We start from the raw sequence: 26,382 nt of genomic DNA on the forward strand, positions 1-26,382 counted from the left end.
TTTGCTGCCCGGAAGTTATCTGGCGACCTATAAATGCTGATCACCAGCTTGTGCCTCTCGGATCCTCGTCACGATCGGCGACTGAGCAACCATGGTAACAAGAATACCTTGCTCTGTCGGTCCTGCTCCTCAAGGTCTAACTCGGAAAAACTCGAATGTAACCAAAATCCGGTGGCAAGCTAAAGTCCCTCTGGACTTCTGCTAAGTGCACCACATTAGCTTTCCCCGGGTGGTAGCTAATGGTACAATCGTAGTCCTTCAGGAACTCCATCCATCTCCTCTGTCGGAGATTAAGCTCCTTCTGAGTGAAAATGTATTTGAGACTCTTATGATCAGTGAGAATCTCAAATGTGATACCGTATAAATGATGACACCAAAGCTTCAGAGCAAAGATGATGGCAGCTAACTCCAGGTCATGAACTGGGTAATTCTTCTCATGCTCCTTCAATTGACGAGAAGCATAAGAGACTACTCTTCCGTGCTGCATCAGAACGGCACCCAAACCCTGTAGAGACGCGTCGGTGTAAAGTACAAATCCATCCTCTCCAGAAGGTAAAACCAAAACTGGAGCCGACACTAATCTCCGCTTCAGCTCCTGGAAGCTGGTCTCGCAATCCTCGGACCATATGAACTTCACGCCTTTCCGGTAAGGCGTGTCAGCGGCATAGCAGGAGAAGCCCTCGACAAAGCGTCGGTAATATCCGCCAATCGAGCTGCGGATCTCTGAATCGACTTGGTGCTCCCAACCGGTGTGACCTCGATCTTCGAGGATCAATGAAATACCTCTGCTAGAAACCACGTGTCCCGGAAAACCAACTGAGGATAACCGGAATGCACACTTGCTGAACTTCGCATAACTGATGTCGTCGAAGAATCTCCAAGGCTGTGCGAAGATGTTGTGCATGCTCCTCCTCGGGCAGTAGACCAATATGTCATCAATGAAAGCGATAACAAACTGATCCGGATACTGTAAAGATGCGATTCATCAAGTCCACAAACACCTGGAGCATTGGTAAGCCAAATGGCATTACCAAAACTCATAATGAGTATACGTACGGAAGGCATCTTCGGATATCGAATCTCGACTCTCAGCGATGATATCCGGATCGCGGATCAATCTTAGAATACACTGACCTCCGAGCTGATCAAACAAATCCTCAATCCGTGGTAATGGATATTTATTTCGACGGTCACTATTCACTGTTTGTAGTCAATACACAACCTCATGGTACCATCCTTTTCTTGACAAAAATGGTGAACCCCATGGAGAAACACTAGGGTGAATGAATCCCCTGTCTAAAAGCTCTTGGAGTTGAACCTTCATCTCGTTCAACTCTTTTGGTGCCATATGATACGGAGCTTTCGATGTCGGCGCAGTTCCCGGAATCAGCTCAATAGCGAACTCCACTGACCTTCTGGGAGGCAAACCAGGAAGCTCCTCAGGAAATACATCCGGGTACTCACGGACCACAGGAACGTCGGAGAGCTGCGAATTACTGCTGTCTTCAGTACTAATCAAAGATAATAGGAAACCGTGACAGCCGTGAGACAGCAACTTCTGCGCCTGAATCGCCGAAATAATCGAGATGCCGTCGTCTTTGATGCCAGTGAAACTCCACGAGGGTTGGTTCGGAGGCCGAAAGGTGACAACCCTCGTCTGGCAATCAACGGTAGCATGATACACTGACAGCCAATCCATGCCAAGAAAGACATCAAACTCGACCATCTCCAATACTAGAAGATCTACCGTAAGTATCATGTTGCCAAAGTCTAACGGGCAACCTTTGATCTCCTGGGTGACGTCTAAAGTATCACCAGACGGTAGGGAGACAGTCAATCACCGTAACCTAACAGTAGGTAATCTACCAATCTCCCGCATAAAAGTACGGGATATAAAAGAGTGCGAACTACCAGTATCAATCAAAATATCAGCAGTAAATGCATAAATTGAAATCGTACCGCGGAAAACGGATCCGTCGGCTCGCTGAGCATCCTCTCTGGTAATAGCATGAACACGACCAGTCTCTGGCGGAGGAGGAGGTGGTAATGCTGCCAGCGGCTGCTGCGGATGGACTATGTGCCAGATAAGACTGAGAGGATGGTGACTGATACTGTGCAGCTGGCTGGGACTGAGTCTGATACTGCCCCTGAGTCGGATAATAAGGTCCTGGAGCAAAACTCTGGGGTGCTACAGAAGCACTGGAGTACTCCTGTCCAAGCATGCCAAATGCTGCTGCGGAGGGAGCTGCTCCCTGCTGACGATGTGAAGATTGGGCTTCGCCCTCCTCGATATGCCTGCTGACTAGACTGTCCCTCGACTGACCCTCCGGGCCGTGTCTTGAGCCTTGGTGACAATCTCGGCTCGGTGTCCGACGGTTGCAATAAAAGCAAGTATCTGAGCAAGGGGGTGAGGTGATATCTGGATCCACATACGAAACAATGAGTATCACGGAAGGGGTTTGGGTTCTGCTGAGAAAGCGGAACGTCTGAAGAAGACCATACGATTTACGAGGCCTACGAGGCGCCCAGTACCACGACTGACCGTCTATGACTACTCGAGGGCGTCACATGCTGTGTCTGCTGGACACCTCAAGTCGACCGTATGCTTTCTTTTCTGTCCGGATATGCTATCTGCCGAGCTAACTCTATCATCAAAGCTCGATTCAATGCATCGAGTAAGATGAAATCCCTAATCCGGCAAGTGTACATGCGAGATAACCATCCAATCCACATATAAAGCGCATCATGCGAGTTACATCCTCCATGACTAACTCGGACAAAACCGAGCCAACGGAGGAATTCGATACTATACTCGGTCACTAGCGATTATTACGCCTCAAACTCATAAAATCACATCGGCGAGACATCGATAGGACGATGGAAAAGCGGCTCTCAAAAGCCTCTCTGAACCTGGTCCATGTGACGTTGCGCTCACCAATAATAGAATGCTGAGTAACCCACCAGGCATTAGCTTCATCCCGTAAATGGTAAGCAGCCAGCTCTGCTTTCTCCCACTCGGAGCAAGCCATATAGAAGAAAGTCTGCTCCATAGTCTCTATCCATGACAGAGCCATACTCGGATCGAGATCTCCGCGGAAAAGAGTGAAACGAGTCTTCATCGACTCGGCCAGTCGCTGGAATCCTAGCTCGTGCAATATCGATGGTATGTCGGGACGGTGCGAGGCGGAAACACTAGAGTGATACTACGGGTGGTGCGGAATAACCGGAGGAGGAACTCCGTGACTGCTTTGTATATCTGGAGCATAGGCCGTAGTGCTTGCACAGGGAACAAAAGTGGTGGCAGCGGAGTGCAGTGGGAAAAGGTACTGGATGTGGGCATTCTGCACTCTTTGTAGGCAGAGTACAGTGCCACGGTATAGGATACTGTAGATCCAAGTGGTGGTGGCCTTGAATCGTTGTAAGGTGCCTTGAGCGGATGTCGGGTACACCAATGGTACCCCTGATGGTACTGTAAACAGGGTAGGCGTGGATACCGTCGGTGTGGCCAAAGTAGGTATCTCTACAGGAGCTATCGGGATTTGAGAGCCCGATGCTCCCGCTGCATCCTGAGTCTGTCCCTGACTGACAGGCTCACTAACAGTGGGCATCTCTGGCATATCCAGAGATCCCGTGGTCCTCGCACGTGGTCGTCCAGCACCACATCTCGCAGCAATACGAGTAGATCGTCTCATATCTGTTAAATTAAATTACAGATATCAATACCAATATAACAAACATAAAATAACAACATACCTATTTGCTGTCTCGAGATGTTCCGTCGCTGTCCAGTCCCCAATTTGACCTCAAAATTCCGAACGAGAATATCGCCGGAAATCCAAATAAATCCGAAATGGAAATCCGAAACATAACCATATCGAAAATCCGAAAAAAAATGCCCAGTTTGACTCGCAAACCTGGCTAACCCAAATATCCAGAATACCAACAACCGGTATCCGATAAATCTCCAGAACACCAAAAGCAGGTATCATAACCTGCTCTGATACCAAATAAATTGGTATCAGATAAATCCCGAAAATCCATAATACAAAAATCCAACAAGTATCGCCAAACTTGGCGCTCTGATACCAAGTAAATAAATTGGTATCAGGTTATCCCAAACATCCAAAATACGAAAACAAAAGATCGTATACCTGTGCTCTGATACCACTAAATTGTCACGCCCCAGAGGAGTCTCTGTCCGAAAAAATTTCGGCAGCATCTCCCCTGTACGGCGGACAATATGAAACTTTCTACATATCACATATACTTCAGCCACAGGCGGCTGGAATGATAACAAAAATAAAAACAAACACCACGCAGTTTATATATATAATAATACTCGACTCAAAAACCACCCTACTCAACTACACTCGTAAAGCTCAAAACCGACGAACTCACCTCTTCTGCCATCCAGGCAGGCATGTAGTAGAATAAAAACCAAATCCAAATCCATCGATATAATAAAATCTATATCATGTCCATAAGCAAATAAATCCAGAACATAACGAGTTCAAACAGTCTAGAACAGAAAGAAACCAAAGAAAACCAAACATATCCTGGAGGTCTGCAGGACCAGCACTATGTGCGGTGAGGACTAGCGACTGGAACTCCCTCCTGACAGCATCAACCTGAAAATATCAACAATGGAGGCGGGGTGAGTCCAACACTCAGCAGGTACAGTTGATATGCAAAGTAAAGAAACAACACCTAGCACTAATCATGCGTACAGTCTCCTGATAAGAAAGATAAAAATGCATCTGAAGTAAACAGGAGAATGTTGTACTAACCAGGTCTTGAGTATAAGGTCAAACAGTCCGAGTGGTATAGGAATCCTGTATGCATGTCAAACATAGGTATCCAAACAATATGCAGCATATAAATGCAGCAACCACAAACAAAAGCAATAAATGCATCATGCATATGATGCCAATGATGCGTCCTGGTCACCCCTGACGCCAGTCGATCATCTCACACACAATAGTGAGGCCGAGTGGGTAGGGCTGTGACAACCGTGCACTCTGTCGTCACTACTCCTAATGAGTGACCGAGTGGACGGGATGCTGTCGGAGTACACCTATCCTCCTACCCCAAATCATAAATGGGGGAGCATAATGCTCTCATCTCCCGGTGCTCAAAGACGGGGAGGAATCTCTGTCGGATAACACGTTGTGTCACACTACCCATGAGCGGACCAACGGTGCCTAACAGAGTCCCTGCTGCAACACACTCAGCCTGAATCAACCACTAACCCATGAGTGGTGGTGTGTGCAGATCCATGTAACTGGCGATGTGCTCAATAATAATGGAGCGGACTATCGCACAGCATGCAATCATGTAAATGGTGCATGGCACTAACCACAAGAATATCCTGACCTAATCCACATATATATAAAAATGCATCAAAGGTCAACGAATCCAAAACAATCCAAAGGTATACAGAAGGTATAAAACCTAGGTCCTGAACATGGTCAAGCATGGCATATCACTACCCCTATAAGCATGTATAAACAGGTAAAATATATCGGAGATGCAAAACCAATCAATCAATCAAGCATGTAAGATTTGGGTAGTGATTAACCGAAAACAGATAAGAAACACAATTAATGCAATATATTAATTTAATTACTAAGCATATCAAATGACATAAGTCAAAAGTACCCGCCTCCGAAAATAGAAAGGTCAAATCTGACTCCGAGATACCGTCTCGCGTCAAGGTCCTGTATTATCAAACAGATAATGTATTTAGCTATATAGCTAAATAAAAATCTCCAAACCTATTTAATAATCTTATCCATTCCTTAATTCAACACATATACCTAGGTTAACATTAGTTATTAACCTATCTATCAATCATCAACAAATGATAAAAACCCAAATTCACTCAAACCACATATCACGATTATGTAGAATTAGGGCACCCTAGCCAGTCCACAACAAAAAATGAAATATAGTACATATACAAAAATTACCTCTACAACTTGTCCAAATCTGATTGGAAACGTTGCTTCTGTAAATCAACAGTCGGAGCAAAGTTAAATTGCCAATATCCCAAACAGATAAACCTAAATCATAATTAACACGACCAAAATTAATATCAGACCCGATTCCTCAAGGATCACACCCATAATTCAAACAACTTACCCTAATCTGAAATTTCTCCAGAATGAACTAGATCCAAGTACTGTTTTGGTGAACACAAAACTCTTCCTCTTGATACCGAAGAGGAGAGGTGTCTCAAAGGTTCGTCCCTCGTTGAATCTGGAAGAAGCCTCGTAGGAGAAGCAGTGGCGTTGGCCGTTGGCCGACCGGCCTGGCTTCGGGCGGTGGCAACACAGAAGTGAGAAGGCGTCGGCTCACAAGGTCGGCGTCGGCTCTGTGGTGGCGGCAGAGGAGAGGAGAAGAGAAGAAGGCAGTCGGGCGGCGCCGGGTGGCTAGGGCACCGAGGGGGGCGTCGCCGGCGGCTAGGGCTTCGGTAAGGGATCGACTGCCGGCGTTCGGGAAGAAGCAACCGCCAGCCGGCGGTTAGGGCACCAAAGGTGAAGGTGCGCGACGGCGTCGGGGAGAAGAAGGAAGAAGAGGTGCGGGAACGGCTCGGGTTCGACGACAAATGCAAAGGAAATAAAGAAAAATAAAAGGAAAAAGATATATAAATATAAACTTTTCCTCGCTTAATTCGGGTAGCTTAAACAAGCTTTTCCGGGCCCAGTTTTTATCCCCGTGAACTTATCCGTACGAGCTCCGAAAAATTCCCGAAAAATATCCAAAAATTCTGGAAAATTCCCTTATTTATATCCGCCTATTTCCGGTATTTTACAATAATGATGTGTCCCCATTAGGAATACAAGTCATAAACGATAAAATGGGTACATCTGAGGTACAGAAAAGATTTCTTAAAGGATTATTGTACAAAGTATAGAAGATGACTTCATCTCCTAACAAACCCTAACGAACTAGGGATCACTTCATGACTACGGAGATCATGTGAGGTAGTAGAAAAAGGGGAATCCTCTCCGTTGGCAAGGTACACAAGTTCTAGCATCTAAACTCTGTTCCACTTCAGTTACTGTTCTTCTTCCTTTCTTCCACCTTTTGAGAGAGAAACTAACTTGAGCGTCGGAGGGCCTAGCAAGGGATCTCCACCCCGGTCTTAGGTTACTAACGCTTTGTTGGTTTGTCTCGCTGTGCGTAGGATCGTGGAGGGCTTCTTCTAGATCTATAGGAGGTTCTCTTCATCAGGGATCGACGTTCACCGGAGCTAGCACACATCTTTGTAGATTTCAGAGAGGATCAAATTTGGCATCGTCTGTGAGAACTATTCACCTAGATTTGAGGCTACAAAGATGTAGGAAGATGGCAAACCTAACACTATTACTATGATCTAGAGTTGCTCATTAATGCTAGAGTACAAAAGATATTTCAATAACAGTAACAATAAGTGAATACTGGTGGCACATTACCTGTAGTGCCGCCTCTAGTGATATCTATAACTTCTCATCACAGAGAGAGGGAAATCAAGGGGGGAGGGGGAACGATCCGGTTCATCTTTTCTCTTCCCCCCTCTATCTCACTTGACATCCAAAAGTTTATTTTCAAACACCTCTTAAACAAGGAGGACGAAGAGCAATCCTTCAGGAGTTTTCTAGAGAAACCCCTATGAGAGAAGCAAAAAGGGAAGGTTGTAGCAAGTGATATTTCTCCTGAAAGGATTATCACTATATTTTCTCAACGAGTACTAGATGATCCTTTGCCAAAGCATTATCAAAATTTAAATGTCGGAGAGTATTCGAGAACAATTGATCCCGAAGACCATCTTCTTAAATTTGAACACGCGACACTCCTCCAACAATATATTGATGGAGTTAAATACCGGATGCTCCTTACTACTCTTGGAGGAGTAGCTCAGAGATGGTTCAAGCGATTGTCGAAAAATTCTATTCATTGCTTCAAGGATTTCCACAAGGTATTCTTACATCATTTTTCTAGTAATTGGAGGTACCATAAAACTCCTTGGAGTCTCTTTTCTATTAAGCAAGGCCCTAAAGAATCTATCAGAGCTTATATTAAGAGATTCAACCAAGTGGCTATTGATGTTCCATTGGCCACCACAGAGATCTTGGTAAGCGTCTTCTCTCAGGGGCTTAATGACAATGACTTTTTCAAGGATTTGGTTAGGAATCATCCTACCAATTTTGATATATTAATCGAGCGGGCTTCGGAGATAATTAATGTGTAGGAGGCTTAAGATGCCCGCATGAAAGATGTTAACACTTCTGTGGCAGTTCCTGCAGTAACCTGTCCGGTGGGACCTGCCCATCCCCCTAAAGGACCTCGAGTGGATCCGCACCATCGTCATCCCGAGTCTCGGCCTCAAGCAGTACAACATGTAGATCCTCCTGCACATTTTCTGTAAAGGTGGTGCACCTATCTCTGACCAGCACCGACAACACAAAAAACTGCTTTACTCTAAAGAATCAATAGGTATCCACGATAAAATAGTCCTCTCAAAATTGAGTATCAATCTAGTGGACAACAAGCGGGAATATTACCTCTCCCCACTATACAAGCAAAAACTTTGGATCAAGTACGACTAGAGAAACCATCAGCTTGACAAGAAGAAAATCACAGCAATGCTGCCCGAGGTAGCATAAACATGATAGATGGAGGATCCACTGATGGTGATTCCAACCGGGCAAGAAAGTCACACGCTTGGTGATTAATGATTCACGCCGTTGGATGTAGTGCTAAGAAGGTAGCAGGGCCAGAAATTAGTTTTGGGCCTAAATATTTAGTAGGGGTGGAAGTATCCCATGATGATGCATTGATAATTAAAGTTGTTATAGTCAATTACAACATTTCACGTACTTTTATTGATACTAGTAGCTTTGTTAACATTATCTTTAAACAAGCTTTTGATCAGCTGCAGATCGACCCGAGTGAGCTTTAGCCTATGGTCACTCCATTATATGGGTTCACAGGCAATGAGGTACAACCACTGAATCAAATAATATTGGCCATATCTTTAGGGGAGGAGCCCCTTGTGCGGACACGCCGATCGATTTTCATGGTGGTGGACTCTCCATCAGTATACAATGTTATATTGGGTTGGCCGACCTTGAATGAATTCAGGGCAGTCATTTCTACTTTCTGCCAGAAAATAAAATTCTCTGAGGATGATCAAGTAGGGGAAGTCAAGGGAGGCGAAATAAGGTGGTAAGGGCGGAAGCCAATGTCGCCCGAAAAGCTCAGAGGATGGATATCAACGGCATTCATGAGAAGTCGCCCACTCTTGTATATGAGGAGAAGGAAGAGGTGCAGATACAAGTCGGTCGATCGGAAGCTACTACTTACATCGCGACCGATCTGGCTATTGATCTCAAGGAAGACTTCGTAAAATGCATAATGAGAAACAGTGATATGTTCGCATGGAGACCTAAGGAGGTAAAATGTGTTACACCAACAGTTATGGAACACACTTTGCATGTATACCTAGATGCCCGACCATTCAAGCAAAAGAAAAGGGACTTCGTAGCTGGTCAAAATAAAATTATCAAGGAAAAAGTGGATAAACTACTGGAAGCTCGATATATTCGGGAAGTACAATTTCCAAGCTAGTTGGCTAATGTTGTCTTGGTTTTTAAGCCCTGTAATAAGTGGCGAGTATGTATTGATTTTCGGGACCTCAACAAAGCTTGTCTAAAGGATTATTATCCTCTGCCTTGTATAGATCAAGTGGTGGATTATACATTTAGATGTGAATTCATTAGTATGCTAGGCATCTGTCAAGGGTATCACCAAATTTCACTCGCCAAGGCGGATCAGGAAAAGGTTAATTTTATAACTGCTGAGGGTACTTATTATTACAATGTTATGCCTTTTGGTTTAAAGAATGCAAGAGCTACTTATCAGTGGCTTATGAACAAGGTCTTTCAGAAGCAGATTGGAAGGAACATGAAAGTTTATGTGGATGATATTCTTATTAAATCTATACAGGATTCTAGTTTATGTGCTGATATTGAAGAAACTTGTAGGACCCTGAGGAGGTATGCGCTCAAGCTCAATCCCAACAAGTGTTTATTTGGGGCCAAGAGCGATATGTTCCTGGGATACATAGTGACCGAGCAGGGAATAGAAGCCAACCCCATCAAGGTAAAAGCATTACCAGACATGGCTCCCCCAAAGAACCTAAAGGAGGCCCAAAGATTGACAGGGAGGATTACTGCCCTGTCTCGCTTCATTTCTCAGTCGACCGATCGGAGTCTCCCCTTCTTCAAGGTACTCCGATGAGCAACTAAGTTCTAATGGGATGAGAAGTACATCAACGTGTTTGAGGGGCTAAAAGAATATTTGTCCACTAATTTAAAAATATTCTAATTTAAAAATAAATGAATGTCAGTTTTTACACTCAAATTCATCTCTTAAAAAAACAAATCTTAACGGTCCCTTTAGAACCGCTTATGTCCCTGCATAGCTGCCTATGGGGATGTTAGACATTTAGCAAGTTATTTTCTCACCTGTTAATAATTTTTCTTAAGATCTATTATAATAAATATTTAGGTATCAACGGGAGCAAATTCATCTATTTTTGAACTTAGGGGACATTTGGTTTGGATTTGTGAATCAAAATGGTAATGAGTTTGATTATGGGGTCAATAGGAATGAGAATCAAATGTGGAACCGCCACATCAGCGGCACCCTAGAGCCGGTCCCATGGATATGGCGAGAGGTAAATGCAGGTACAAAACTGAAAATGCATGGCCGGGATATTAACCCCAGCTAATGACACCCCGAGGATCGAACTTTGGACCTCTCGACTACGAAACCATGTGCCCCCAGCTGTGCTACGCCCTGGGGACTTATAGGAATGAGAATCATGATTGTATTATTGATGTTTGGTTTAAATCAATATCAGTAATACTAATGAAATAAATTTCTAATTTTATCCTTATTAATTAATGTATTAAAAATTATTTTGAGTTTTTTTTCATTTTAAATAACTCAATATAAGGTTTAAAAAAGAACTACAATATATAAGATTTTTTTATCGATAATTTTAGTGCTTTTACTTTTTTTTTCCCGTTTTCTTCTTTCGTTGGCACATCTCTCTTTCCTCTTGTTATTTCACCCTCGACCTAATGACCATCACTGAGGTAAAAGAACCTAAACCTATGATTTGCATCGGCTGTGATGGTGAGTGTCGCGAGAAAGCTGGATTGCTTTTGCTTCCTCCTCCAGATCTCGGTGGGTCGGTGGGTGATAAGCTATGAATTGTCAGATTAATTTTGGGTTAATATTTGGTATTCTTTATATATTTGCACATGTTTAATTCCAATTTTGATCATGTATCCCCAAACAAGGTTTTTATGAGCTTTATGATGTTTTTCCATCTTATGCATGATTTATTTCTCATTATGTGAATTTGGTCTTGTAGGGTACTAATGGGTTCATGATTCAAGTGGAGGCATGGTTCACTCAACCAAATGGAGCCCAAAACCCTAACTGACCCCAATTGAGTTTGGATTCGAGTCAAAACCCAGCTGGACCAAACCCCAAGTATAAAAGGGAATTTTTGGCATGGTGAACAGTGAGCTCGCGCTATTGTTCATCGTGCCAGTTTCTTGACGGCGCGAACACAGCTCCCTCTCTTCGTCCAGATCTTCCATCCAGCTTGTCTTCGTCGGCGTGAAGTTCCTCAGCAACCAGTGATCAGATTCCGACCATAGTGCTTCGCCAGAAAGAAGATTTCGCGCATGGATTACTGTTCCTGCGAGTCGCACGTTTTCTCTCGGGTTGGAGGTGTTCTTCCGATTCGAGCTTCCCCTCCTCTACAGAATCATCGGCGGTGGTCCTCCGGTGATTTTGAGTCATTTCTGACATCACTTCATCTCTCGCAGCTTCTTTCCAGCGTCGCATCTCCAGAATCAGGAACCCCAGAATGCGACAGAGCAGAACGCCTGAGTTCCGGGTTTGTTGAAGATTTCTGTGGTTCGTTCAGTGAATCTGAGTTCATCTTGAAGCTTGAGGGAACCATATCGATAACAGTTGGAGTGTTCTCTACTGTTCCCTTGTGTGACGGCAAGGAGAAGACAAGTTTGGTCCGAGATTTGGGTGTAGAGATGATTAGCTTTCCTGAACTTTGTTTCTTAGCTTAGATTATCCTGTTCTTGAAATTTTGTTCTTGAATTTGTTAGTTTATAGTTTGGATTTAGTTGTAGTTTCATTTTCTACATGAATCTGATATGCTTAGTTCTATTTTTGTGTGCTGTCTAGTTCTGTTCATGCAGCAGAATTGCTACAAATTTTGTTTTTCTTTGTTTGATATCAACATTCTGTTTTAACCGTCTATCCATTGATAATTTAGTTGGAGTATAGAATAGAGAATTTGTAGTGTGATGAGTTAGATGTGATGTTAAGCTCTTGCATGTTTTGGTTCTGCAGTTAATTACATTGAATTCTGCAACTTGGTTCCCATTTGGTCAATTAAAGTAGTTAAGTGCATTCAGTTCAGATTAGTTTCAAATAACCAAAGATTAGTACTTAAGTTTGTCTAGAAATAAGTTAGAATATGTGGTTTTCATAAGTGAAATTTGGTTGAATTCTATTTAATGCAAATGTGGTTTAAATGTTTCATTCCTAGCTTGTTTTAGAATTCATTGCTAAAAAATTAACTATTGCCAGCAAGTTCAATTCTGTTTTCTTTTGCATTTTAAAACCAAATCCCCATTTTATATCTATAAAACCCAAAAAGAGTGTTCTTAATCTAAGACAAGCATGTTCTAGCATAATCCTCAAAAATTCGACTCGTGCCTTATACTAAAACATTTCCTTGTGTAGTTGTGGCTTTTCGATCATAACATTAATTTGGGAGTTTATTTGTGACATCGAATTTGATAGCTACCAAATTTTGGCGCCGTTGCCGGGAAACTTTAAAACTTTGCTAGATTTGTTTGTTTGTTTTGGATTGTGAATAATTTTCTCAGATTTAGTTTGCTGATTTTTTCTGATTTAATTGAATATCTACTGAATTTTGATTGTTGAATTGCTTGCATGACTAGGTATTCCTTTGCAACATTGCTTGAACTTGACCCGGAGATTGAGAGAACCTTTTGGGCTTTAAGAAGACAAGCTAGGTCAGCAGCAACTTGTGAGGGCAGAATTTCAGAGATGGATAATCAGATAACAGAAGGGGATCGAATTATGAAAGAGCTTGCAGCACCAGATGTGGCTTATAAGTACTCATGCATCACTTATCCAGATTTGGCAGGAGAGTTTGAACTCAGATAAGGACTTATTCATCTGCTTCCCAAATTTCAATGCTTATCAGGAGAGGATCCCAACCGCCATCTACATGAATTCCATGTGGTTTGTTCAACCATGAAGCCACAGGGGATTTCAGAAGAAGACATTAAGTTGAGGGCTTTTCCATTCTCTTTGACGGGAGCAGCTAAAGACTGGTTATATTGCCTTCCAGCTGGATTTATTACAAATTGGATTTATATGAAGAAAGCCTTTTTGGAGATATTTTTCCCAGCTTCTAGGACTGCAACTATCAGGAAGAGCATTTGTGGTATTCAACAAGTAGTGGGAGAGACTCTTTATGATTATTGGGAGAGATTCAAGAAGCTGTGTTCGAGTTGTCCACAACATCAAATTAGTGACCAGCTCCTTGTTCAATATTTTTATGAGGGTTTACTTCCCATGGATAGGAGCATGATAGATGCAGCAGCTGGAGAAGCTTTGGTGAATAAGACTCCAAATCAAGCAAGAGAGCTAATTTCAAATATGGCGGAAAACTCACAGCAATTTGGGAGTAGAGCTCTTGGTACTAGAGTGGTTAATGAAACTCATTTGGTTTCAACTGAACAACAAGAAATTAGGAACAATTTGCAAGAATTGACTTCTCTAGTAAAGCAAATGGCGTTGCAAAATTCGAGTCATGTTTCAAATTTTCCTTTACCAATGATGAAGTTGTGTGGAATTTGTGCAAGCCAAGATCACTCTTGGGATCATTGTCCTAATCTACATCAAGATGAATCCGTTGTAGTCATTTCAAGACCTCAATTTCAGCAACACAAATATGATCCCAACTCTTCAACTTACAATCCGGGATAGTGGGATCACCCTAATTTGAGGTATGGGAATGCATTTTATTAGGAACAACCACAAGGGCAGATTCATCAACCATATTATCAGCATCAACAGAATCAACATTATTACCAGAATCATCCAGCAAGTCATTCACAGCAATTTCAGCAACAACAGCAACCTTAATTTTAGCAAAACTTCAGCCAAAATCAGCTATTTCAACCATTTCAGAATTTCCAGCAGTCAAATATTGCAAGTCAGCCACAGTTTCAGAATTCACAAAATCAACACACAAATTTCTAGCATGTTCAGCAACCTTTGCAGAATTTCCAGCAGCCAAGTAGTGCAAATCAGCACCAATCTCAGCTTGCACTGCCTTCTTCTACAAGCCCAAGATCAATGCAACCTCAGCAGAACTTTAGCAGCTCAAAAATTGAGGATTTGATGCAGCAAGTGCTTCAACAGCAACAGCAAATGATGCAACAGCAGCAACATCAGCAAAGGACTGATACAACACTGCAAAATATTGAAAGGCAGATTGGGCAGCTGGCTAGTAATATTAATCAGATGCAAAATCAAGGATCTGGACAATTGCCTTCACAACCGACTCCAAATCCTAAAGGAAATGTGAGTGCATTAACTCTTCGCAGTGGTAAAACAATTTCAGACCCCAAATCCGAATTTTTCAGCAGGAGCACAGCAGAATATTTCCAGGCCATTTGCAACTTCGAGTTCACAGAATTTCCAGAATTTTCCAGCGAATTCAGAGCAGCCAGATTTTGCACAGCATGGGAGTATTGGAGCTGATCAGCAACATTTTAATCGACCTGCAACTTCAGAATCCGATCAATTAGATGGAGCAGATTTCGGCTTGGAATTTACTCCAGCAGCAACTTCAAATTCAGCTCCAAATTCAGCACAGAATCTGGAAAATTCTGCACAGAATCTGGACAGCAATATTACCCAGCAAGGAGCTGAGTCTTCCATTCCGTTACCTTTCCCTCAAAGAAGTGTACAACCAAGAAAAGAAATGGAGGAAGAAAAGGCTAGGGAATATCAAGAATTGGTGAAATTATTCAGCAAGGTTGAAGTGAATGTGCCTTTGCTTACCATGATCAAGCAAATTCCAAAATATGCCAAATTCCTCAAGGATCTTTGTGTGCACAAAAAGAAATTAAAAGGGAATGAATTGATAAGTATGGGAAAGAATGTTTCAGCATTACTTCAGCTAGTACTTCAGAAGTGTGAAGATCCAGGAGTTTTCACCGTGCCTTGTGTGATAGGAGATTGTATCTTTGAGGATGCGATGTTAGATCTTGGAGCTTCTATTAATGTGATGCCTAAATCAGTTTTTCAGTCATTAAGAATTGGACCTTTGCAGCCTACAGGTGTAGTGATTCAGTTGGCCAACCGTAGTCAAGCAGACCCAGCAGAAGTGATTGAGGATGTATTGGTAAAAGTGAGGGAGTTAATTTTTCCTGCAGATTTTTACATCTTAGATATGGAGGGTGATGTGATTGCAAACAGGGCTCCGCTTATTCTTGGACGTCCATTCTTGAAGACTGCTAGAACCAAGATAGATGTACATGCAGGAACTCTTTTTATGGAGATAGGAGACACAGTGGTTCGTTTCAGCATTTTTGAGGCTATGAAGCATCCTAGAGAGGATCATTCTATACTTAGCATGGATATCTCGGAGGAGTTGGATGGCATGGAGTTCTTGTCAGATATTGATTCAGACTTAGAGGTTTCTGATTTTGGTATGGAGAATGAATTCGTTGCATTGTTGGAAGATATTTTAGATGTGGAATCTGATGTTAACTTAAGTGAATGTGTAGGGGATTGCTTAGGAGAAGCATTACCCTTAGGATCGCTCAGAGAGGAAGAGGTATGTGTAGGGGATTGCTCAGCAGCACTACCCCCAGAATCACCTACTATTGACCAGACACAGGAGGAATTGAAGCCATTACCTCGGCATTTGAAGTATGCCTATTTGGGAGAGAATCAGCAGCTACCTGTCATCATAGCTCAGAATTTGGAACCGGATCAGGAGGAACGATTGCTAGAGATTCTGAGACAGCATAAGAAGGCAATTGGATGGACTCTGGCAGACATTCCTGGGATCAGTCCTTCCATTTATATGCATAAGATTCATTTAGAGGAGGATGTGAGGCCAGTGAGATAGCCACAGAGACGACTGAACCCTTTGATATTGGATGTGGTAAAGAAGGAGGTGAATAGACTCTTACAGGCTGGCATTATTTATCCGATTTATGACAGTAAATGGGTCAGTCCCATCCATATGGTTCCGAAGAAGTCAGGAGTGACAGTGGTAGCTAATGAAGAGAACGAACTGGTGCCCACGAGAGTGAAGAATTCTTGGAGAGTATGTGTGGACTATAGGAAGCTGAACCAAGCAAGCCGATAGGATCATTATCCACTTCCTTTTATTGATCAGATGTTAGAGTGGCTGGCAGGTAAATCCCATTATTGTTTTCTTGACGGTTATACTGGTTATTTTCAGATTTGCATCGACCTAGAGGACCAGGAGAAGACTACCTTCACCTGCCCTTTCGGTACATTTGCATATCGTAGGATGTCATTTGGACTGTGCAACGCTCCAGGTACTTTTCAGCGATGCATGGTGAGTATTTTTGGTGATTTATTAGAGCATTGCATGGAAGTATTAATGGATGATTTGTATGTTTATGGTTCTTCTTTTGATGCATGTTTGGAAAATTTGTTTCGAGTTTTGAGTAGATGTATCGACACGGATTTGGTTTTAAATTTTGAAAAGTGTCACTTTATGGTAGAGCATGACATTGTTTTAGGTCATATAGTCTCTAGGAAGGGCATTGAAGTAGATCCTGCTAAAGTTAGCGCTATATCTTCTTTATCTTATCCCGCATGTGTGCGGGAAGTTCGAGCTTTTCTTGGCCATGCAGGATTCTACAGGAGATTTATTAGAGATTTCAGTAAGATTGCTCTGCCATTGTCTCAGCTGCTTCAGAAGGATGTTCTGTTTGATTTCGATCAGAGGTGCAGAGAGGCTTTTGACAGATTGAAGGAGGCTCTTCAGAAGGATGTTCAACACCTATTATCAAACCCCCAGACTGGTCCTTACCTTTCGAGTTGATGTGTGACGCTTCAGATTATGCAGTGGGAGCTGTACTAGCACAGAGAGTGGATGGAGCACCACATGCTATTTGCTACACTTCCAAGACTTTGGACTCAGCTCAAGCAAACTACACAACAACAGAAAAAGAGCTTCTTTCTATTATTTTTGCTTTAGATAAATTCAGATCATATATTCTTTGTTCTCATGTGATTATTTTTTCTGATCATGCAGTTTTGAAGTATCTCCTCAAGAAGCCTGATGCAAAGCCTAGATTAATTAGATGGATGCTTCTTCTTCAAGAATTCGACGTAGAGATACGTGATAGGAGTGGGAAGGAGAACTTGGTTGCCGATCACTTGAGCAGGATTGAAGGAGACGTGGACCATTCGGCTATTGATGATGATTTCAGCGATGAGCAGCTTCTACAGCTGCAGGGTGAGTCTCCATGGTATGCGGATCTAGTGAATTTCTTAGTTGCACATGTTTATCCCAAACAATTTTCGAAGGCTCAAAGAGATAAATTAAAAAGTGATTCAAAATTCTATGTTTGGGATGATCCTTATTTGTGGAAGTTTTGTAATGATCAGATCATTAGGAGATGCATACCTGACTCTGAGTTTTAGTCTGTTCTTACTTTTTGTCATTCTTTTGAGTGTGGAGGACATTTTGGACCACAAAGAACTGCTAGGAAAGTTTTAGAATGTGGTTTGTATTGGCCTACCCTTTTTCGTGATGCTTATGCTTTTTATCGATCATGTGATAGGTGTCAACGAATTGGGAACATAGGACCTAGAAATGAAATGCCTCAACAATTCATATTATTTTGTGAGATTTTTGATGTTTGGGGTATTGACTTTATGGGTCAATTTCCTGCATCTTTCGATTTTGCTTACATTTTATTGGCAGTTGATTATGTTTCCAAATGGGTGGAGGTCATTCCCACTCGGACTGATGACTCTTCTGTTGTTGTTAGCTTTGTCACGTCTCACATATTTTGCAGGTTTGGAGTACCCAGGGCGATCATAAGTGATCAAGGGTCTCATTTTTGTAACAGACACATGAAGGCTTTGCTACATAAGTACGGGGTTACACATAAAGTTTCTACATCATATCATCCTCAAACAAATGGGCAAGCAGAAGTGTCTAACAGGGAGGTGAAATCAATTCTTGAAAAGACTGTGAGACCGGATAGAAAGGATTGGAGTAAGAGACTTGAAGATGCACTATGGGCTTATAGGACTGCTTTCAATACCCCTATAGGAATGTCTCCATACAGGATTGTGTATGGAAAAGCTTGCCATTTACCCGTGGAGATTGAGCATAGGGCATATTGGGCGGTTAAAGCATGCAATCTTGATAGTGAAACGGTTGGAGAAGAAAGGAAATTGCAACTTCAAGAACTTGAAGAGATTAGATTGGAAGCTTATGAGAACTCACGGATTTATAAAGAAAAGACCAAGAGATTTCATGGCAAACAAATTGAGGTGAAAGACTTCCAAATTGGTGACAAAGTACTTTTATATCGATCTCGTCTCAAATTGATTAAAGGTAAGTTGAGATCTAGATGGGAAGGACCTTATTGTGTTACTAATGTTTTCTTTTATGGAGTGGTTGAGATCCAGGATATGTCTACTAGCCGGATTTTTAAAGTTAATGGATAAAGGCTTAAAAAGTTTCATGAAGGAGTTAAGGGCTTGGTGGTGGAGGAAATGGAACATGTTGATGCTATCTACCCGAGTCAGAGGGGAGTTTCACTTTATCTTTTGTTTCTTTGCAAATGAATAAATTTTTGGTGCTAGTAATGTTCTTATTTGTTTAGGAAAAGTTTCGGTTTCATTTAGAATTTTCTTGCATAAATAAATTTTGAATCTCATTAGTAGTTTTTATTTTTACATAGTTATAGTTTTGGAATTTAGGTTTTATGTTCATGATAGTTACCATTTCTTTGAGTTTGATAGTCTTTGTTTTAGGAATAAATGGTTCTTCCTTCTTTTGACATTTCTTTGTATCATTTTTAGGGATTTGAAAAGGAATGTTAAATTTGATTATCATGTTTAAAGACTTTATGGCATGATTGAACTCTAGGATTGCAAGAGGTTGATACTAGTGATGGATTCTTTATTGATGCACTTGTAGCTTATTTCACTCTAGAACTTGCTTCAAATCTGATTTATACCTTTAGATCATTGTTGAGTCATTTTTATGAAACTTACTCCATTATCACATTGCCCTCACATATTTTTGCTATTTCTCTTGTCATGAATCATCTTATCTGTATTCTTTTCTCATGTTCTATTTCTTTGGATGTGGTTAATTTGGATAATATGTGATGATTTTGTTTGGTCGGGACGGACAAATGAGTAAGTGTGGGGGAGGTGTTTAGTTTGGAATTGGAGTTCTTTTGAGCTGGAATCAGAAATGTATTAAGCTGGAAAGAGGAAGCACAGTGGGAGTTGGCTGTGTTATATTGTTTCAGTAATTGATACATTTGAGTGTGAGAAGATATATTGTGATCAGCTTAAAATTCTGGAAACTGAGTAGCTGTGGAAATCTGTAGGAATTCAGGTGCGGAGCTGAAATCTTGTGTATCAGTTTTAGTATCAAAATTAGAATGCAAGATTCTAAGTGAAGGAAGTTTAGTTAGAATTTGAGAAGATGTTGAAACAAATGGTATACAATATTTTTATTGCATATGCAAACACAAGGAATGATGGCTTCAGAATTTATTCCGGGCACAAAAGAATGCCGGAACAATTCAGTGAGGAAATTGAAGGAAAGGGGCAGCAATTGAACTAATACAGTGAGGAAAATGCCAGGAACAGAATTCAGAAAAACATAAACAACAACAAACTATGCAACTCTGAATTATCAGACTTTGAAAACCTTAGGAACTCTTAAGATTCCAGCAGCAATTGTTATTTAAATCTTGATAGCACTCTCAATCGACTGGAAGAATTCTGGTAGTAGTAACTTGCTGAAATTCTGAATTTTCAGCAACTTCTAAGTGATGTTATTAGCTGAAATAAGATGGAAATCAAGCTATCTTTTGAGTTAAATGATTGTAAAGATCAGTGAGTTGTTGCAGCATGAAGTGAAGCAGCAACATCAGGTGAGGATACTAAGTATTAAGTTGAAAATTCAGAGAACGGTGAAGAAGATTGTGACATTCTGTGAAGATGAAGTTGAGAGCTGTTGGAGTATTAAAAAAAAAAAAATTCAGCAATGGTTTCAAGGAGAAGAAAAGCTCAGCTGAAGTGTTGAAATTTGAAGTAACAAATGGGACGTTAGCATAAATAGCTTCTACAAAAATGCAATTCAATCACTGAAATCTAGAAATGGCAAGTCATTTGATAGTACTTGAAAGGCTGAATTTTGGTGAATGAGAGGAGTAAAAGAAGACAATGATAGCTCTCAAGTTGGGAAGTGAAACTCAATTCAATGAAAAATAAGTGAAAATCAAAAGGAAGGGTGCTGGAATGACATTAATGATAGTGCAGAAACACATATTGTGCAGATTTGCAGGGAAATGGCAGTTTGTGCCAATTTGGAATGAGAATTGTGATGAGCCAGGGCTGCTGGAAAATGGAAGGTTTTTGGATATGCATTGTAAGGGTCTGTAGAGACAATATGAAGGTGTATTGAAAATTTCTTGTGGCTAAACATGTTAGATTGATACAAAGTTCAACACTAAGACAAACTGAAATCAGAGGTTGAACACAAACTGAACTAAATTGTAGCCTGAGTTCGGGGCTGTTTGTAGCAGGTTAAAGCTCAAAGTGAAGCTGAAATTTCGTGCTACTGAAAAAGATGAGGTTAAGTATGACTGCAGTCAAATGCGGAGAGATGTGCAGACAAACTGAAATCAGAGCATCCTACTTTGGGGAAACAGAACAGTCTTGTGCCAAGCAGAATTCTGCTGGTTAATGTCAACTTTCTGGTTATGCGAATCTGAAATGAATGGAACTTAAACCATCATTGTACATCAGCAAATGAACTATCTTCAAAGGTCTACTAGCTAGGGAAACTGGGCTGGAATGACTTGAAACAAAATCAGAAATTGAAAGGCAGATTCATGTTTCTATAGCACAGAAACTATTAATTATCAGAATTTCAATGTGATTTTAAGGAATGGATGAAACTCGGATCATGTGATGAATCAAATCAAAGAACTACAGATTCGATTGAATATTTTGAGGAACCTGCAATTAGAGATTTGCAGAAACAGGATTTTAGTGCCAAAGGAAACAAGAGGAAGATGTGAAGAGAAATGAAGAAAAAAAATGGAAGGCTGTATAATCTGCACTATAAATGAAGTGGAGTAAAAGGAAGAGTCAAATTAGAGTGTTTGCAACACCAAATCAGTAACAAGAAGCAATGGAATGAAGAAATGCGGAACTTCATGCTTGGCTGAAATTGAACATCACATAATATTCTAATTCCATGTCTTCCACCTTGAGTTGAACTTTATCTTTTTATTTACTCTATCAGAATTAATTCTTCCCTTTACATTTTAATTTGCTCTTCCTCCCAATGGTTGTGAATTTTCATAATTATGCATCTTGATATTGTGATGAAGGTTGAATTAGATGAAAAGCAAGCTTATGGTGGTGGTTTTGCTATGAGTAGCTTGAGTGCCCTCCACCTTTGCAAGATTTGAGATTAGTAGAGAGCCACCTCAAATTACCTTGGGAGAATTAGAAATATTATCATTTTCATTTTATTCACGATGGATGAAATTTACTAAGTATTGAACCAAGGTGAAAATAGAGGTCATCAATGTGTGAGTCTATGAAACTTGATACTTACATATAACTTCCTTTTACTTTGTTTTGGACATGATCAAGACTAGTTAGGAGAAGGAGGTACCATCTTAGTTGTTATTTTAGTGGGTTCACTTGCATGAGACGTGCAAGAATAAGTGTGGGGGATTTGATAAGCTATGAATTGACACATTAATTTTGGGTTAATATTTGGTATTCTTTATATATTTGCACATGTTTAATTCCAATTTTGATCATGTTTCCCCAAACAAGGTTTTTATGAGCTTATGATGTTTTTCCATCTTATGCATGATTTATTTCTCATTATGTGAATTTGGTCTTGTAGGGTACTAATGGGTTCATGATTCAAGTGGAGGCATGGTTCACTCAACCAAATGGAGCCCAAAACCCTAACTGACCCCAATTGAGCTTGGATTAGAGTCAAAACCCAGCTGGACCAAACCCTAAGTATAAAAGGGAATTTTTGGCACGGTGAACAGTGAGCTCGCGCTATTGTTCATCGTGCCAGTTTCTTGACGGCGCGAACGCAGCCCCCTCTCTTCGTCCAGATCTTCCATCCAGCTTGTCTTCGTCGGCTCAGCCACCAGTGATCAGATTCCGACCATAGTGCTTCGCCAGAAATAAGATTTCGCGCATGGATTACTGTTCATGCGAGTCGCGCGTTTTCTCTCGGGTTGGAGGTGTTCTTCCGATTTGAGCTTCCCCTCCACTACAGAATCATCGGCGGTGGTCCTCCGGTGATTCTGAGTCATTTCCGACATCACTTCATCTCTCACAGCTTCTTTCTAGCGTCGCATCTCCAGAATCAGGAACCCCAGAATGCGACAGAGCAGAACGCCTGTGTTCCGGGTTTGTTGAAGATTTCTGTGGTTCGTTCAGTGAATCTGAGTTCATTTTGAAGCTTGAGGGAACCATATCGATAACAGTTGGAGTGTTCTCTACTGTTCCCTTGTGTGACGGCAAGGAGAAGACAAGTTTGGTCCGAGATTTGGGTGTAGAGATGATTAGCTTTCCTGAACTTTGTTTCTTAGCTTAGATTATCCTGTTCTTGAAATTTTGTTCTTGAATTTGTTAGTTTATAGTTTGGATTTAGTTGTAGTTTCATTTTCTACATGAATCTGATATGCTTAGTTCAGTTTTTGTGTGCTATCTAGTTCTGTTCGTGCAGCAGAATTGCTACAAATTTTGTTTTCTTTGTTTGATATCAGCATTCTGTTTTAATCTTCTATCCATTGATAATTTAGTTGGAGTATAGAATAGAGAATTTGTAGTGTGATGAGTTAGATGTGATGTTAAGCTCTTGCATGTTTTGGTTCTGCAGTTAATTACATTGAATTCTGCAACTTGGTTCCCATTTGGTCAATTAAAGTAGTTAAGTGCATTCAGTTCAGATTAGTTTCAAATAACCAAAGATTAGTTCTTAAGTTTGTCTAGAAATAAGTTATAATTTGTGGTTTTCATAAGTGAAATTTGGTTGAATTTCATTTAATGCAAATGTGGTTTAAGTGTTTCATTCCTAGCTTGTTTTAGAATTCATTGCTGAAAAATTAACTATTGTCAGCAAGTTCAATTCTGTTCTCTTTTGCATTTTAATACCAAATCCCCATTTTATATCTAGAAAACCCAAAAAGAGTGTTCTTAATCCAAGACAAGCATGTTTCTAGCTTAATCCTCGAAAATTCGACTCGGGCCTTATACTAAAACATTTCCTTGTGTAGTTGTGGGTTTTCGATCATAACATTAATTTGGGACTTTATTTGTGACATTGAAATTGATAGCTTCCAGTGGGACGACGACTTTGTCGATTAGGCTGCGAGTCTGTTATTCGTTGATCGAAGACAAGTAGATGGGTCGAGTTGTTGTTGAGCAGTGGTTTACATTTAAGAGGAGAAAGCTGCAGCCTAACTGAAGGATCTTTAACTGAATGAACTTGGGAGATCTGATGGCGTCCAGGTTCTTCGGGTCGTTGTAATCCTTTTCATATCATTTGGATTTCTTTGGCTGGGAGGATGTGGAAGTGGTAGTGGGAGAGACGGAGCATGAGATGACACAACCGTCTGGGAGCAACTTTGCAAGTGACGGCTGTTGTTGGTAAGGCAGCAACATGGTGTACTTGACTCAGACGCTGGATTTCCTTCGCTGGAGCTACTCTGACTAGCTTCCACTTCGCCGGTTGATGGAGGAGATGGGGCTGCGACACGGAGGGATGCGAATGAAGGGGGCACGAGAATATTTGGTATCAAGGGGAAAAATTAGTATTAGGTCAACAGTATTTTTGAAATAAAAGAATATTTTGATTGTTGAAAATAGAGTAATGCTGATTAAGGGGGTGGGGGAATGAATCATTGCCCAATATTTATAAGGATTCATTCCCTTATTTATATTTCCATTCTTATAATCCAAAGATTAACATTGACAATAAATGATTACTATTTTCATTCCCCATCCTTATTCCCCTAAACAAAACAACCCCTTAATACTAAAAGGTCATCAAGAAGGCCAATCAAATAAAGGAAGGCCAATCAAATAAAGGAAGCTTGAATTGGCAAACTGATAGAGCTGGAACAAAATGGAGAAACTAGAGATAAATTTAAGTTCAAATTAACAATAGAAAAAAATATCTATTCATTTTCTATAAAATTTTACATAAAAATAGAATATATATAAAAATTCATAGTAAAATCATGAATGTAATAGTTGAAATAAAAAGGCCTTATAATATTATACAATTTATCATCATACATTAAAATGATAATTCAAAGATCAGAGCACGAGCAAACTAAGTACACAATACTAATACTAATCAGTAATTACAAATGTTATAAGAGAAATAAATGCACGTAATTAGTATTGCTAAGCCCCTTGGCTAACCAATTCAGTAGCATAAACCTGCCCATACTCTCCCTTCTTAACCTCCTCGTCCTCAAAGTGATCAGCTCTTACGTTCAAGGTCAGCGTGAGGCAAACAAGCCACAAGATGGCCGCATCAAGGGCGAGAAAAGCTGCGCCGCCAAACATGCCGGTCTTTGCCGTGGGACACTGAGTCGTGAGATCGTAGTGAACGTTGCGGGATCGGTGTAGGCCTTCAGTAACGACAGTCCATATCAAGAACGCAAATGCTAGAGTTGACACAATCCTGAAACAAGACGATAACAAGTTTATGAATACAGAACTGATGCCTACACAGTAAGAAAGAGGAGTGAACTCACTCAGCGATCACAAAGAATACGAATAAGGCGGAGTAGCCAAACAGGACATTGTTTGAAACAGCCTTCCCTTTGTAGTTAAAGAACACAGCGACATGCCCTCCTATGATCGTAAAACTAGAGCAACGACTGACAAAGAACCGACCAGCACTGTCGGATCGCTTGGGAATTTGCAGATCACAACGCCCTTTCCTTGAATTGGAGTTCCAAACGGAGGCTGTAAAATGAATACGCGAAATGAAACGCTGAACCTTAATACTAAAGAATATAATTCCAAGAGATAGCAGAGGGAACCTTTTTGTTCTCTGCGACAATAGCCAATATGAAGGACAAGAAGCCTAGAATAATCACAAAGGACCCAATCTTTCCACTTTGCTCCAAGGCCATTGCTGTTCGCGAGGTAACGGATCAAATCGCGGCTTCAACACTGAGATATCCAAAAGGAAATATGAAGCTGCAGAATGTAAATTTTAGAGAAAATGAGAAAGAAGAATGACTAATAGGGTTTAAATTAAACTTGTTGAGAATTCTGAGAATTTGTGGCCTGTATATCCTTTGTGAATGCGTTGCATATATATCGTTGGAGGAGATCCATAATAAGTGTGCAATAAATAGGAGACGAGCTGGATTTTGATAATACGTTTGATTTATTAGGTTGAGCGATTCTGACGCCAACCAAACTGTAGGAATGAGTTTAAAATTCTGATATTTCTACATCCTAACTGTATATAGTGAAAAATAAAATTTATATTGTATGATTAAATAATTAAATCAAAGGAATGTCTGTAAGAATTTTTTAAATAAATATAACTATAATCTTTAATTAAACTATGCATTATAAATTAATCATTTAAGTTAGATTCTAAAAATATAATAAAGATAAACTATCAAATGATTGAAACATCTAATATCAATTTAATTATTTTATTTAAACAGGCTTGACAATCTAAAACAAGGATACTAAATCATTTTTTATAATCTAAGTAAAACTATTAACATATGTATCATTATACATCTGAATCAAAACATATATTAAGAATTATACCTCCTAAATAACTTTTGTTTGGGGATGACTCCTACTATTTTAGTATTAGTGAAATCACTCTCCGTTGTTTGTCTCAAACTCGTGCTTTCTTAGTCTAATCTGATCCACGATCGGAGTCTCTTTTTAAATACTTGATCGTACTAAAGATCA

At 40.6% G+C, this 26,382-nt stretch overlaps 2 protein-coding genes and 1 pseudogene across 9 annotated transcripts; 2 read left to right on the top strand and 1 right to left on the bottom strand.

Moving 5' to 3' along the window:
* The first annotated feature begins 11,559 nt into the window (after positions 1-11,559).
* Positions 11,560-23,116, top strand: LOC122012896. 8 transcript variants are annotated; one of them, XM_042569560.1, is made up of 4 exons: positions 11,560-11,793; positions 11,892-12,105; positions 13,053-17,635; positions 18,201-23,092. In XM_042569560.1, the coding sequence occupies exon 3, from the start codon at positions 15,113-15,115 to the stop codon at positions 16,265-16,267; it is 1,155 nt and encodes a 384-aa protein (XP_042425494.1). In that variant the 5' UTR covers positions 11,560-11,793; positions 11,892-12,105; positions 13,053-15,112; the 3' UTR covers positions 16,268-17,635; positions 18,201-23,092. The 8 variants fall into 8 exon arrangements, with proteins under 8 accessions (XP_042425494.1, XP_042425493.1, XP_042425495.1 ...); XM_042569559.1 differs by having other exon boundaries at positions 11,892-12,092; XM_042569561.1 differs by having other exon boundaries at positions 11,892-12,087.
* Positions 16,385-21,060, top strand: LOC122010572. Its single transcript, XM_042567093.1, has 7 exons — positions 16,385-16,468; positions 16,607-16,706; positions 16,914-17,198; positions 17,432-17,648; positions 17,964-18,748; positions 20,715-20,833; positions 20,938-21,060. The coding sequence occupies exons 1-7, from the start codon at positions 16,385-16,387 to the stop codon at positions 21,058-21,060; spliced, it is 1,713 nt and encodes a 570-aa protein (XP_042423027.1).
* Positions 23,117-24,803: 1,687 nt separating the features above from the next.
* On the bottom strand, positions 24,804-25,624 carry LOC122008475 (annotated as a pseudogene).
* Between the last annotated feature and the right edge of the window lie 758 nt (positions 25,625-26,382).

This window comes from Zingiber officinale, chromosome 8A (genome assembly GCF_018446385.1).
Source record: "Zingiber officinale cultivar Zhangliang chromosome 8A, Zo_v1.1, whole genome shotgun sequence".
Taxonomy (NCBI): domain Eukaryota; kingdom Viridiplantae; phylum Streptophyta; class Magnoliopsida; order Zingiberales; family Zingiberaceae; genus Zingiber; species Zingiber officinale.